The 14,371-nt window shown below is 38.5% G+C and overlaps 1 protein-coding gene and 1 long non-coding RNA gene across 7 annotated transcripts in view; one reads left to right on the top strand and one right to left on the bottom strand.

Annotated features, from left to right (window-relative positions):
* LOC310682270 overlaps nucleotides 1-14,371 on the top strand; it is a 106,390-nt gene that overhangs the window by 6,527 nt on the left and 85,492 nt on the right. The window lies entirely within an intron of this gene.
* Nucleotides 1-14,371, bottom strand: part of ASAP1 (ArfGAP with SH3 domain, ankyrin repeat and PH domain 1) — a 133,750-nt gene that overhangs the window by 56,037 nt on the left and 63,342 nt on the right. For all 6 annotated transcript variants that reach the window (XM_083450479.1, XM_083450476.1, XM_083450480.1 and 3 more), the window contains 4 exons: nucleotides 4,323-4,395; nucleotides 2,124-2,269; nucleotides 404-478; nucleotides 18-67 (listed from right to left, as the gene is read on the bottom strand). In XM_083450479.1, the coding sequence (XP_083306605.1) occupies nucleotides 18-67; nucleotides 404-478; nucleotides 2,124-2,269; nucleotides 4,323-4,395 (344 nt within the window). The remainder of the gene's footprint in view (nucleotides 1-17; nucleotides 68-403; nucleotides 479-2,123; nucleotides 2,270-4,322; nucleotides 4,396-14,371) is intronic.

Below are 14,371 nucleotides of genomic sequence, written 5' to 3'. Positions count from 1 at the left end.
GAGTGAACAATACTTACAATTTGGTCTCATAATCCTTCCAGGCTTTGTCAAAAGGCTTTTTAAGATCCTTAGGAAAGAGAAAATGCACTTAAAATAAGTTTATGACACTGCTATGTTAAAATGTATATACTTAAGATATTCTTTCAAGATTATAATTTACTTTTTTTAAAAGAAAGAAAGGCTTCTCTTTTTATAACTTTAAGAATTTCTTTCCCATGGATCTTAAGGCACATATATCTCAAGCTTCGAAGAAGGAGCATGAAATGTAAAGCATGCAATTACAGCTGATTCTACAGAATTTTATGCAGATATGATGTCACCACAAGAACACTGATGGGAAAGCAGCAAAAGCCCATGCAACAAAGTCAGCAATACTATTATAGTTCTCAAGTAAAAAACTTACCCCTTTGACACCTTTCAAATCTCCTTTTAAGAGGGAATCCAATGTGAAGATGACATTGTGGCTCAATCCTTGAAGCTAAGAAGAAAAAGCAGTGTTATTCAATTTTTTAAAGTATGAGCTTAAAGTGAGCTACAAATATCCATTAATGTCTTGTTTCTACTAATGTGGCATTTACACCTATTGCAAAAATTTAGATTATTGTTTGAAATAAGCCCTTTATCAAGCTTCGTATCATCAGGGTCCTCAAAGGGAAACTATACCAATGCATGAAACCAGGGAAAAAATCTTGAAAATGGCTCAAAGCGTTTTGAGCTTTACAGCTCTCTCTCTCTTTCTTGTTCTCTCTCTTTTAGAACAAGAAAGTTTTCCTTTTTAGAGGAAGAACAGGTTCTCTTTTTACACTGCGGGTTGGAAGGAATGTCAGGTACCATCCAAACAGATCTATTTAAAGGTTATTCTTGAAGAAGAGGTATAAAGCACATAAGCCTGAGGCTTGGCTAATGATGAAGCATAAACCATATTGTTCTCTCATTAGGAGAGTAAAGTGTGAACAGATCTAAGCTTTGCAAAGACAAAAAAAGAGAAACAAAACACAAGACACCTTTCAGCTCTCCATTCTGCAATATGCTCCCAAAAAAATAGCATACTGAGGTGTCCTTTAAAAATCATTTACAATGGGCTAGAACCATAGGCATGTCCATGATTTCTGTCAACTCTACACTCAAGCCATAGCTTCTATTCAATAGCCCATGTGATTCTCAAACATTTCTCCAATAAGCAGGAACAGCTTTTTTGGGGGTGGAGGGGAGGCAGCTGAGCTCTGTTCCATGAGCAATCATCACAATCCACTCTAATATTGTAAATAATTCCCTGTTAAATGTGTTTTTAAAAAGCACTAAAAATGAAGTAAGACCTTTTAAGGTTTCTGACTATTTCTTTAGTGTTACAAAGCAGTTTGAATAAATCAGAAACATACAATGACGACATTGTATTGCTCTATGAGCTCTTAATGGTTTAATTAAGTAGCTCCTTTACTGTTCCGTTCAAGCACAGACTGCACTGAATGCCACCCCTGCAGCAAACGTTTAAAACCTTCCTTGTCATTTGCAGAGCTAGGAAAATCTTACGCCTAAAAATATGGTGCGTTGTTGTTGTTGTTTAGTCATTTAGTCATGTCCGACTCTTCATGACCCCATGGACCAGAGCATGCCAGGCACTCCTGTCTTCCACTGCCTCCCGCAGTTTGGTCAAACTCATGTTGGTAGCTTCAAGAACACTGTCCAACCATCTGGTCCTCTGTCGTCCCCTTCTCCTTGTGCCCTCCATCTTTCCCAACATCAGGGTTTTTTCCAGGGAGTCTTCTCTTCTCATGAGGTGGCCAAAGTATTGGAGCCTCAGCTTCAGGCTCTGTCCTTCCAGCGAACACTCAGGGCTGATTTCCTTCAAAATGGATAGGTTTGATCTTCTTGCAGTCCGTGGGACTCTCAAGAGTCTCCTCCAGCACCATAATTCACCATAATTCAAAAATATGGTGTAGTATCAATTAAATGAGATATTCTCCCTGTCTTTATCTGCAGCTAGAACCAAACACATGCTGCTGCCTACAGAAAATTTGAAAAGTTTTTCTAGAGCGGACAATTTGTTACATAAATGAAAGCAAAGCAAATACTTGTTTAAAATGTAAATATTATGAAGAAACAAAACATTAGAAACTCCTTACCAGATTTTTCAGGAGTGTTGATAATTCTTTAGTCAATGTAGAAAACTTTACAAAAGCAGTGCCCAGATCTGGATTATCTCTACTTAAGAAATTACTCCCAAATTTATCTAGTACTTGTGCATAGTTCTCTTCATTTTGAACATGTTCTGAGAGGGAAAAAATACAGAAATGTGTTTTTTTCCTACAAATGAGAAACAATATTAATACTAACAATAGCATTAAGAAGAACAACTTTGAATTGGCCTCTTGCTTGTAGCATTATTAAAGTTTGGATAGCAAGATTACCACTCTGAATAATATTTCAGTGAGAGAGATGCTTATTTTCCTGTTAGTCAGTCCTTTGGTCCTGAAACAAGTGCTAGTGTCCACCTAGATAATTTCAGAACAAGAATTTGAAAAACGGCTAAGAAGTAAGAATTTCGTGTAAAAGCCACACCACTGCTACAACCACAGGAATTGCTTGTCATAATGGTTTTAATGTGACTGGACTAACCAACACAGTGTATTTATATAGTCAGGTCACCCAAAGATGTCTGCAACTACTGTGTTTTGATACCACAATAAAAATGTGAACACCCCCCTGTGGCTAAATGGCTTTAGCCAGAATGTGGCGGAAGTTTGGTATTTGTGGCCAGTGACTGATGGTTAACAGGAAGAGTGGTGAGCTTCTTGGCTATGCCTGGAACAGTTGACAGCATGACTTTAAGATACAAAACATAAACACAAAAACACCAATCAAATCCGCCTTTGGACTGTCATAAGTGGCAATTAAACTGTAACACACGGTGATGGGTAGGCACTTCTTTAAGCTCTTAACATACTGATAATGGCACAAGTGTGTCATAGTGGCAGCACCATTACTTATCAGAGAAAAAAGGGTGGGCTTGGTGGGATGTACACATATTGCCCCACTCTTGTAGTTTTTATAGTATTTAATTTTTAATTTTAATTTCTGGTGTTCCAAATACACACGCTCAATTTGCTCATTAAAATTCTGAGTCATGAGGAAAAGGAACAGCAACTGAGACACATCAGAATGTTGTGAACTTTCTTTCTTTCTTTTTTAAGATGACTATAGACCAGGGATCCTCAAACTAAAGCCCGCGGGCTGGATAAGTCCCAAGGGACTTGTTTATCCGGCCTGTGGCAACTCCTGCTGCCCGCTCTTACTGGCGCTGCGCTGCGCAGCTGCCAACTTCCAGGTCGGAGGAGCACCGGAAATAGCTTGTGCGCATGTGCAAGCATTATTTGCGCATGCACAAGTTATTTCCGGTGCACACCTGGGTCGGAGGAGGCCCGTGCACATGCGCACAAGCTATTTCCTGTCCTTCTCTGACCCGGAAGTGCACCGGAAATAGCATGTGCGCACCCGTATGGGCAAGAGCTCCACCGCCCTCCGGTCTGCTGCACAATCAGCGCTGGAGACACCGGCCTGAGGCGCGGTAAGTTTACTGACCCCTGCTATAGACCAAAATATGTGAAGATGGCATAGGCACACATTACGTTTAAAAGAGACCACTTGATATAAATACTTCATTTAGCAGTTATTTTGTTTGCAGGTCATACTTTTATTAAATATATTCTAGGAAAGTCATCTATTTCCCATTCACTTTGCACTGACAAGGACCTAGTCAAAATAAATAATGCTCAACTGATTAATGGAATCATAAATCACACTCGCCTCATTCACAGGCATTTTTTAGGACAGGAAAAAGTAAGGGGGGGGCAGACAGGAAGTGACGGAAGTCTAAAATCACGAGTACAGAAAGAAAAAGTACTCTCAAAATACAAAACTCAACAGTCCGCCAATGAACTAAGAAATATCAATCACAATACAGCCAAGAGGAAACAGAATAATCTTTATGACACTGTGTTTGTTTTGAAAGCCAAATATTGTTCTGAGCAACAGATTATGTTGTTTTGGGGTGTTTGTGTTTTTTGAAATCTCACAAAAAATTATATATACCAACGTGCGTTGTTACTTCAACCTGCAAAACAATTAAAGCTGTGTTAAATGGAACTGGGAAACTCTAGTTCAGAATATATATATAAATATATATAAAGCTCCTTTAAATCGCTAGGATTTTTTATCCATAGGCATTTGACAGCCATATCTTGACTCTTAAAAAGAGCAAAATGGCAAGAAATATTAACACTGTTGAGTAACTCTTTATTATGATTAAGAAAAATGAAGCTTACCTTGCCCAGAATTATATATAGATTTTACAGATTTTTTAACTTTTTGTAGTGCAGTTCGATCCTGATCTAACGCCTAGAGACAGAAAAAGAAAGACCATGTCAAAGGCAAGGTACTTCTATTTTGAATTGTACATCTGAAAACCTGAACATGAGGCTCTTGTAAGCAAATACCGAGTAATGTCAGGAGCTGCCAGCACTGTACAGTAGAGGCATTGTTATTACCCTCTAGGGAGGTCTTCAGTCACTCAGTCACTTCAAGTCAATTAAAGAACTCTGAACTAAAGAGCTCCTGAGGCAAAAAGCATCTTGAAAATAGTTTGGCAGACCTAGGGAGTAGTGCTATATGGTCAGCTTGAAATCAAACAAATATACTGAAGTTTATAGTAGTTTCACTATTATCTCAGTTGAAATTCCACAGATTTAAGTGTCATATTTTAAGTGTCATGCATTTCTGGGACTTCAGCTACTAAAAGGTAGCTCTACAAAAGCAGAGTAACAAGCAAAACAAACGTAAGGGTCAGGTCATACATAAATATTTTTCTTCTGTATTTCATCCTACAGAATACTAGGCATGTCTACCTGGAAGTAAACACCACCGTGTTCTGTGGGATTTACACCATAGTAAATGTGCTTGGGAGAAATGTGCAGCTTTAGCATAGGATAAACAAATATAAAACACTAAATTCCAATACGTACTAGAAAAAATGTACATATAATAAGTTTAAAAATATTAAGTGGCAAATAAATTATGGCATCTATTTCGTAAAGCCCTATGAATGATAAATAATCTGTTTTTAAAATCACAATTTAGCAGCATGAAAGACAGAAAGCAAAATTATTATTTATGGAAGAGTATCAATGCATACAAAACAATATAGAACAGGTATTTATCAAAGTAGCTTTGGTTTCTCTCAAGGATTCTTCCATTTTTGCTGGTTCTTGAAACAAAATAGGGTATCTGATGTCTTAGGATATAGTAATGGGATAGACAGCCTTTCACCCCTAGGGTCACCAAACTAATCCTGCTCAGATCAACAACAATTCACAAATGTTACCATCTGCTGGGTGTCTGGTGTCTGAGGTGAAGTGACTTAACACTTTCAGTTCATTTCTACCAGTGGTAAAAGTAAGCAAGAATGAAAAAGGCATCTTAATGGTGGCTGAATGTTACTGACCATAGATATGGATTATGATTGTGCACTCGATACTTATAGAATGGAAATTAAATGAGGTCTGCCAACTTGGTTGTTTGTTTGTTTGACTTTTAAAATGCCCTTCATTCTGAAGGATCCCAGGGCAGTGTTAACACACACTGCTAAAATTATATATTAAAAATACAAAACAATTACAATCAGAATTAACCATATCAGTAATTAGATTTATAAAAGGTGCCTGAAATTATCTGCCTCCCCTCCCTCAGGAAGAAAAACTAAAATATACTAATGAAAATTGCCAAAATGTGTTTTCCTTCCTTCTTTCACATATTTCTTTATTGAGTTTAAGTCTGAAATACTGACAACAGAGAGAGAGGGAGACAGACAGAGAGACAGAGGAGAGAGATTGCTTGTCATTACCACCTGCAAGGGGCCCTTTGGTCTGATAAAGGTCAACACTCGATCTTGGGCATTCCCTGTTCTGGTGGCCATGCAATTCTTGGGTTGGTATGGGGGCGAAAGAGAAACATGTAGGGATTTTCTGGAGGCTTAGATGAGAGCTGTGCGTTCATGTAACCATTTTGCTTTGCACTCACCATGCACCCCAAAATGTGGTTTTCAATATGGAAACTGCTGTGCAGTGAAATGTACAGTGGTACCTTGGTTTGCAACTGCTTTGGATTACAACCACATCAAATCCGGAAGTGTGTGTCCTTTTTTTTGGATTACAACCCATTTTTGGGGAGAGGCCTCATTGATGAAAGCTTGCCTTGGGTTACAACCTGTTTTGGTTTACAACCGGACCTCCAGAACGGATTCTGGTTGTAAACCAAGGTACCACTGTATTGCATTTTAAATTAAACTCCCAAGAGATTTTTGAGGCTCAACTGGGAAAGAGAGAGTTGCATTAAATCATCTGCATACATCTAAATTAAGATCTTTCTGTTCCTAATTACTAGGGAGGGGGAGTTTGCATTGGCACCAAATCATCAATATAAAAGTTAAAAGGAGTGGGAGCCAGAATGCAACCCGGTTTCACTCCTTAAAACATTTTAAAAGCATCAGTCATACCACCATTTAAACCATTTCTGACTCTCATTTCTGTGTTATTTTATTGATATTATTGCTACAAGTTTGTCATGGCCTTTGGCTAGAACAATAAACTTGTGAACTGGCAGAAAAATAAACTAAACTAAAAAAAAAAAAAAAAGCCTGACTACATCATTTCCACAAGAAAAACTGAAAACTTTCCTTGTTAGTGATTTTTATTTTTTAAAAAAATAATAATGTAAAAACCAGTTGTCTAAAAGTACATAAAAAACAGGCATTCAAACAAATAAAAACAGAGCCTGACTTTATGGGTCAGGGAGAGTCTGGGTAAAAAAAAAGATGGCTCTACAAGATGCCTGAAACAACTGATTTAGCAATGAGGTTTGTTAAACTGACAACATAGGGGAATTTCCAGGACCCAGAAGGAAGCTTTGATTTCTTTTTGAAGCACATTTTCCTTTTTATAGAGAGTTGTGTCTCAGCTGGTATACAGCAAATCATTTTTTCCCTGTTCACCACATGAGGAGATACCATTCCTGTGGAAGATAATCCCATTATACATCGTTGTAAGGGTTAGCACAGATTGTACTGTGTGACTAAAGTAGGGTAGGATGTTTGAGGAATTTGATATTTGTGAATTCTGATAAAAAGCTGACCTGATCTGCCCCTTCTAACCAATGTGTGTATCCATCCACCAGCTCTTACACTTCTCAAATGTTCTGACAGTACAGCTCAGGAACTGTATAAATACTTTTTAAATGCTTATTTTGAGGGGAAATGCATTATAAAATAAATATTAAAGTATGTATATAAATACAAATATTCTTTCCTTCTTTTTTTTAATCCACATGAAAAATACAGAACTGTGATGGAAGAGGATTACGGATGAACAATGCAGAAGTGGCATAGAGATTGTGCTGTATCCACCTATATTTTACTCAGAGTAGGCATATTAAATCTAATGGACCAAAGTTGGTCATGTCCATTAATATGTATGGGTTTATTCCGAGAATGACTAACACTGAATACAAGCCAATGTGTGTGTGTCAAATGACATCAGGCGCTCAGGTGACAATCTCTACATCTCAAGCCCAAAAGTACCTCAGCAAAATATGAAACAGAAATGATTGATATGCTCTCTCCTGTCTATCACTACATATGCATATATATGCAGCAAAGACAGAAAGAGAACAAACTATAATCTATTTCTAAAAGTATTTACTAGGAGCTGGTGAAGTAGCTATAGCAAGAGTACTATTGATATTTGGGTTCAAGTCCTAGTAATTTCTGAAAGAGACCCTAAAAACACAATGGCAGGAAGATTCTGGCTATATTCAATCCCCTTAAGACAGATATCTTGTCTTGTTGCAGTTATCTTTACACAAGTCCCAACATTGATGCCAAAATCCAGCATCGCCTGAGCTCTGCGAGTGCTGCTTTCTCCCAATTGAAGCGCAGAGTGTTCGAGGACTGGGACATTCGCAGGGAAACCAAAATGCTTGTTTACAAAACTATTGTACTACCAACCTTACTATATGCTTGTGAAACATGGAGCACTTATAAACACCATCTCCAACTCCTCGAAATATTCCATTAACAGTGTCTCTGAAAATTTTTACACATCATTTGGGAAGATAGGCGAACTAATATCAGTGTAATGGAAGAAGCAAAGATCACCAGTGTTGAAGCAATGACTCTTCAACATCAACTTTGTTGGACTGGTCATGTTGTGCGGATGCCTGATGATAGTCTTTCAAAGCGACTACTCTATTCCGAACTTAAAAATGGAAAGTGTAATGCTGGTGGCCAACAAAAGAGGTTTAAAGACTTTCTCAAGGCAAATCTAAAAAAATGTAGCATAAACACTGACAACTGAGAAACACTGGCCTGCGAGTGTTCCAGTTGGAGAACAGCCTTTACCAAAGGTGTCATGGGCTTTGAAGACACTCAAACTCAGGACACAAGGGAGAAAAGTGCTAAGAGGAAGGCACGCTTGGCAAATCCACACCACGATCAACTTCTGCCCTTCCACTGTGGAAGAACGTTTGGATCCACTGTGGAAGAACGTTGTGGCCTCCACCACAATCACTTACGGACTCATTGTTAAAACTGTGTTTATGGAAGACAATCTTACTCGGCTACGAGTGATCGCCAAAGAAGAAGATATTGCAAGGCTGGAATGACAAACATTCACCATCTAGTAGCCAGTGGTCTGAAGTTCTCACTGCCCTTTCTACATTTGTACACATGACTTATAAACAGCAGTCTTGTTTAGATACCTATTTGGACATATGGACTGCTTATCTTATTACTGAAATAACGTTTTTATTGTTAATGTCAGCTGGGGATGTGGGTTTCCCCCTCACTTTCTGTGTTATATTTGCAAATAAAAATCCTATGCAAACATTTGATGGATTAGTCTCCCTTTAGCTTGCATCAATCACATTTTCTGTAATAGCAGAGTACTTAGTAATTAAAAGTTTTATTTCCCCCAAACCACTGATTTTAAATACATGATTACCACTGTCTCTGCAAGAATGGCTGATTTCCTTCGCTCTAGAACAAAGCATCACTTTTCTTAGTTACAACCTTATCTAGCAAACTGAACACAACATAGAGCCAAAGAGAATAAGAAGATGGAGTTAATGGCCAGATAGAAGCAGCAAGTGGAATTAATCCCCCCCTTTTATCTCAGGGCTAAGGTTTTGCACTGCTCACATAGAAATTACTAAACCCTGGTTTAATACGTATTTCTAAACATCAGCTACGTAGCACAGAGCAGCTAAAGTTTGTTCTCTGCTTACCCCTCACAGTGTGGTTGGTGGGGGGGGGGGAGCACAAGCAGTGGTTCACATGCAACACTTAGCCAGCCACTTCACTGCTTGCTTCCCCACTCTAGCAAAGGAGAAGTGAAACAGGAACGACATGAGCTGTGTACACCAGCGCACAGTCCATTCACAGGCTGATTTCCCTAATTATAACTATGGTCAACATGATGTCCGTACATGGCCACTGCAGCAGGCTTCAAATTCAACATCATATGGAATATCCAGAATTTGAAGTATAAAACTTTTAGCCAAAAAGCAAAGAAGTGTGTTTGCAGCTAAGGAATAGTACCTAACAGTGTAAGAAAACACATAACAGTACACCAAAGTACACCAAAAATAGTAGATTACTCCCCAACTCCCACCCCCAAACACATGAAAATGCTTTCAGCTGCATTTTGCCTATGGATTTTTGATAATCACAGAACTAAATGAATCATTTTCTTTGCAATTGTGAATAAAAAGAAGGAAAACTTATTGCTACCTGTTACAAAAGGAATTATCAAGTTTTAAAGGGCAACTTCTCTTAATTCTCTTTAAATGCCTATTTGAGAATCTAAAATCAGGTTATTCTCCATTAACTCATGCCGACATTAGCATATATTAATCTTGACAATTCAAATATACAGCATCACATTTCATTAAAACGTCAATGTAATTCAAAAATTAACAATAATATACCGGTTATAGGTCCACTTATGTTTTTTAATGCAATTATTCTTATTGCACACTGATGCAGGTACAGCAGCTATTGTTTCATGTGCATAGCACCACAACAGACCACAGGCATATTAATTCTGGACTTTCTGCTACTCCCCTAGGGCAGTGACTCACGATCTGCTTATGCATCTGCTTATGCTAGCCATTCATGCCAAGTATAAGCTCCGTGTATGGTTGGGCTCAAGCCACTTGCTGCCTCATTAGAGAGAAGCAGGAACTTAGAAGATGTGGTGGTGTATGTCGAAATATTGTGGGCTGCCCAAGTCTTCCCTGCTCTTCTTTCTTCACTCATTAACCTCGTGTGTGGGGGCCAGTTACTGTGAAGTTATTACCATTAAGTTGAAATAAGAGGGGAAAGGGGGAAATAAACTGTCCATACTTGCTACTTCCCCCCCTACTACCTTGTTCATAGGTAGAGCTTCCACGAGTTATTGGTGTGGGAAGAGTATGATTCTTCCCCCCATTACCACATCTCTTGCAACTCTGGAATCACATGGCAGCAACAGTCCTTATTAATAAGGCTATCAATGAATACCAACCACAATAGCTATGTTCATAGAATCACAGTTGGAAGAGACCACAAGGGTCATTTAGTCCAACCCCCTGCAATGTTGTACCCCACTGCCAGCTGCCTATACTGAAACAAGTTTCTCAATTTATTTATGAGATAGTTTATTTCTTCATTGTACACTTACATTGTTAAAACATTCATCAGTTTATTTCACTCGATACTGGATTGGAAGATTCTGAGCCAAGCAAAATGCATAGGAACAATTTGTTCAGCAAACTCACAGACTGCACTCCTGGGTCCAGTACATGAAGTAATTTCAAATGTTCAAAAATTCACAACTTTTCCAATATGAGGTAAGAGTATTGCTTATTTGGGTTAAAACAAAATATTTTAGCCATCAACATTTATGAGGAGCCTTCTCTCCTCCTCCTCCTCCTCCAGTGTGCTTGCAAGGAGAATGGAAGCATTTGCTTTCGTTTTCAAATGCAGTATGTCCCACTTTGGATGAAATGACAAACACTTGCCCAAACAAGCCAGAATGTTGTTTCTTACTTGGACAAACCATAACTTAAACCAACCACCATTCGTTCTTGTTTAAACAAAACTATCTGTTGTTGGCTGAAAATATTAATAGATGCTTCCTTGCAGATAGAAAAAGAAGGCCCAATTTCCTTCTTGTGGTCACACTGATGAAGGGAAGGGAGGAGCATGCTTGTATACAAAGCACAAAACATTCAAAACAAGGCAGAGACTAATAAACAAAATAAAGCTATGAAGTCTTCACCCACTAGCTGTAACTATTTAAAACTCCTGAAGACAGCACCCCAGTTTCAAATGCTGGTTAAGATAAACATTGGTTAGTGCTGGTTGTGTAACAGCTGTAGAGTCTGGTAGTAGTAGGAGTCCATGCTTAACAGAGAAGCAATTGGTAAATGTGCACATGATTCCATAACCCCATAACCATTTTTAAGAGATCTACCACATTAAGTCTGCATCAGCCTAAAAAGGCAGGCAACACGGAGAAAAATTAGTCTTTCCCCTCAGAACCGCAACTGTTGTGTAGTATGACGAAAGCATAATTCCTCTTGAAATGAAATGAATTAAAAATCAATTTATTTTTGTCTCCAATTAACAGGTTTTTACAATATTTGTTTGACCAGAAGTAACACCAGGACCAAAATAAATAAATAAATATGATCCATTCGTGACATCACCTTCAATGTTCTTAAAAGAACTATACAGCCTGATCTTAAGTAAATTTACTCAATACAGTCCCAGGTAAGTGTGTGTAAGATTGCAAGTTTAGCGTGGGAAAGCTTACTAAAGCAGTTTGGGTGGAACCCAGACTCAAAAGGACAGTAAAATTCCAGATGTGGGTGGCGTGGGTGAAAACAGGAGTTGTTCTCAAAAAAGGTCATCTGGGGTTTGTACTTTAGTGAAACGGATTACTTGGCATGTGGCAATGTATTCAGCTTGAAAATGGAAGTTCAAGCATCCTCTGGGATTTATTTTTAACTATAACATGACTTAGCATTTCCCCCTTCTATCTATTTGTTGCCCTTATGAATCACTTTCCTTTAAAAGTGCAGTTAAACTCAACTTCATTTTGAAACAAGGTCTTTTCCCTCTCCAACAGTAGCTGACTGTTCAGCTCATACTTGACCACAAGCGGTGGAATAATGAAAGGCTGCTACTGGGAGAGTACAGTAGTAGAAGATGCAAACTCTAGCTGAGTTTCATGCAATTCATACGCTAGTTTCTTTATGTTCCCGTTACCTCAAATCACTGGCTCAACCAGATGGAAACATTAGAGGTTTGGGCTGGAGAGCTATATTGAAAGAGATATATTCAGGTGTTGCTTACTTTCTCTTCTACATCTACAGACTTTAAAAAAAGCCACCTCACATCAAACTGATTCCCAAAATACAACTTTCTGGTTATTAGTTTTTGAAACCAGAAGTTATAATCAGAAAAATAAATAACTGAATGTAATAAGTTGTATTTAAGGATCAGTGATTCTTCAGTATAAAAATAGCCATTTCTACTATGGGTCTGCTATAAAGCAAGCTCTATCTACAGGAATAGCACTATAGAGTCAGTCACTGAATAATCACGAATGCTATTATTCTTGAGTAAGATCAATGTGGAGTTTCCATCTTGTGAAATAACACAACATGCCCTGTGCTACATAACCATCATGGAATTACTATGAGGAGTCAAACATAAACTAGATTATTGTAAGAAGCAAAAATCAAAGAGAATCTTAATCCAGAATGATCCTCAAAATCAATGTACAGCAGCAGTGCTGGAAATCCATCCTTGTTGGATTCTCTATCTTGTTTCCAAGACCACAGCATAATTAATCAGCAGAGTGGCAGTTGGAACATCTGAGGGCCTGGGACAGGCTTCTAATACCTTTATTCTGCCAGCATCTCTTACAAATGACACCAGAAGACTGTCCACTTTCACAACACTGATTACAGATTCAAATGGAAGAGGAATTCATTTAGCCTGCTTTTTTTCAGAAGACTGACCCAATCTAATGCTGCTGAACTTGCCTGCAGACTAGAACACCACTCCCAATCGGATTACATGCTTATCTAGATTCTGTGATGCATTCTCACTGTGTAGAAAAATGTACATAAAAAAAAATAGTTTATGTAAACATTCACAATTTTTTTTTTTGTTTTGTTTGTCTTTTACATACTAAATGTGCACAATTTAAATGCAGGTTTGGTGAGGGAGCACTCTTTCAAAAAAGTCCACACAATATGTGATGGGCCTATGACTGAGCACTACCAAATTTAAACAGGGATGAATTTGGCTGCTCAGTCCATCTCTAATTACAGGCAGACTATTGTTTTACTGCTTTCTCCCAATCAAATTGTGTCAGTTTTGCTATTCACTCAGATTACTAAGAATGGGAGCTTGATGATTGGAAGGTCAGCGGTTTGAATCCGCACGATGGGGTGAGCTCCCATTGCTCTGTCGCAGCTTCTGCCAACCTAGCAGTTTGAAAGCACACCAGTACAAGTAGATAAATAGGTACCACTGCGGCAGGCAGATAAATGGCATTTTCATGCGCTCTGGTTTCCGTCACAGTGTTTTGTTGTGCCAGAAGCAGTTTAGTCATGCTGGACACATGACTCAGAAAGCTGTCTGTGGACAAACACTGGCTCCCTTGGCCTGAAGCAAGACGAGCACCACACCCCATAGTTGCCTTTGACTGGACTTAATCATCCAGGGGTCCTTTACCTTTACCTTACTGCACAATAGGTCTCCAACATTAACACATCCATTAGCAGGGGGGAAACCCCCTGAAAAAAATCACTAAACCTATGAAGTATTGACGTTCATATTCTTATTCTGCATTTAGTTTCAATGCGTACAACACAATGACACTTACTACTGATATATATTCAAAAGCATTAATTACACCTGAGTAACTTGTGCTGAAGCACTCCAGTGGTATTGCATTAACCTTACTGCACATGTTCTAGTACACACACAATGCATTACTCTTAAATCTAACAACCTTGTTCATTGCCATAAAAATATTCATTCAACTCACTACCGAGCGTTTATTTTATTGCTATGATTGCAGAAGATGTCACTTTTTAGAATGGGGTGGGTTACATGTTGGCCCTCGACTTAATGTCTTGCAGGTGTGGGGGCAGGAGGGGCAGCCAACATAGATGGATCAATGGAGGGAGCAGCAGTCTCCAATGAGGAAAGCCTTCTGCCACCAATCAGTTTAAGTATCTGGTGAGAGTAATCTCCTTTCCTGAC

This window comes from Podarcis tiliguerta, assembly GCF_965153285.1.
Source record: "Podarcis tiliguerta genome assembly, chromosome: 7".
In the NCBI taxonomy this organism is placed as follows: Eukaryota; Metazoa; Chordata; class Lepidosauria; order Squamata; family Lacertidae; genus Podarcis; species Podarcis tiliguerta.
The sequence above is the reverse complement of the archived record's forward strand: the minus strand, read 5'-3'. Positions and strand labels throughout refer to the sequence as shown.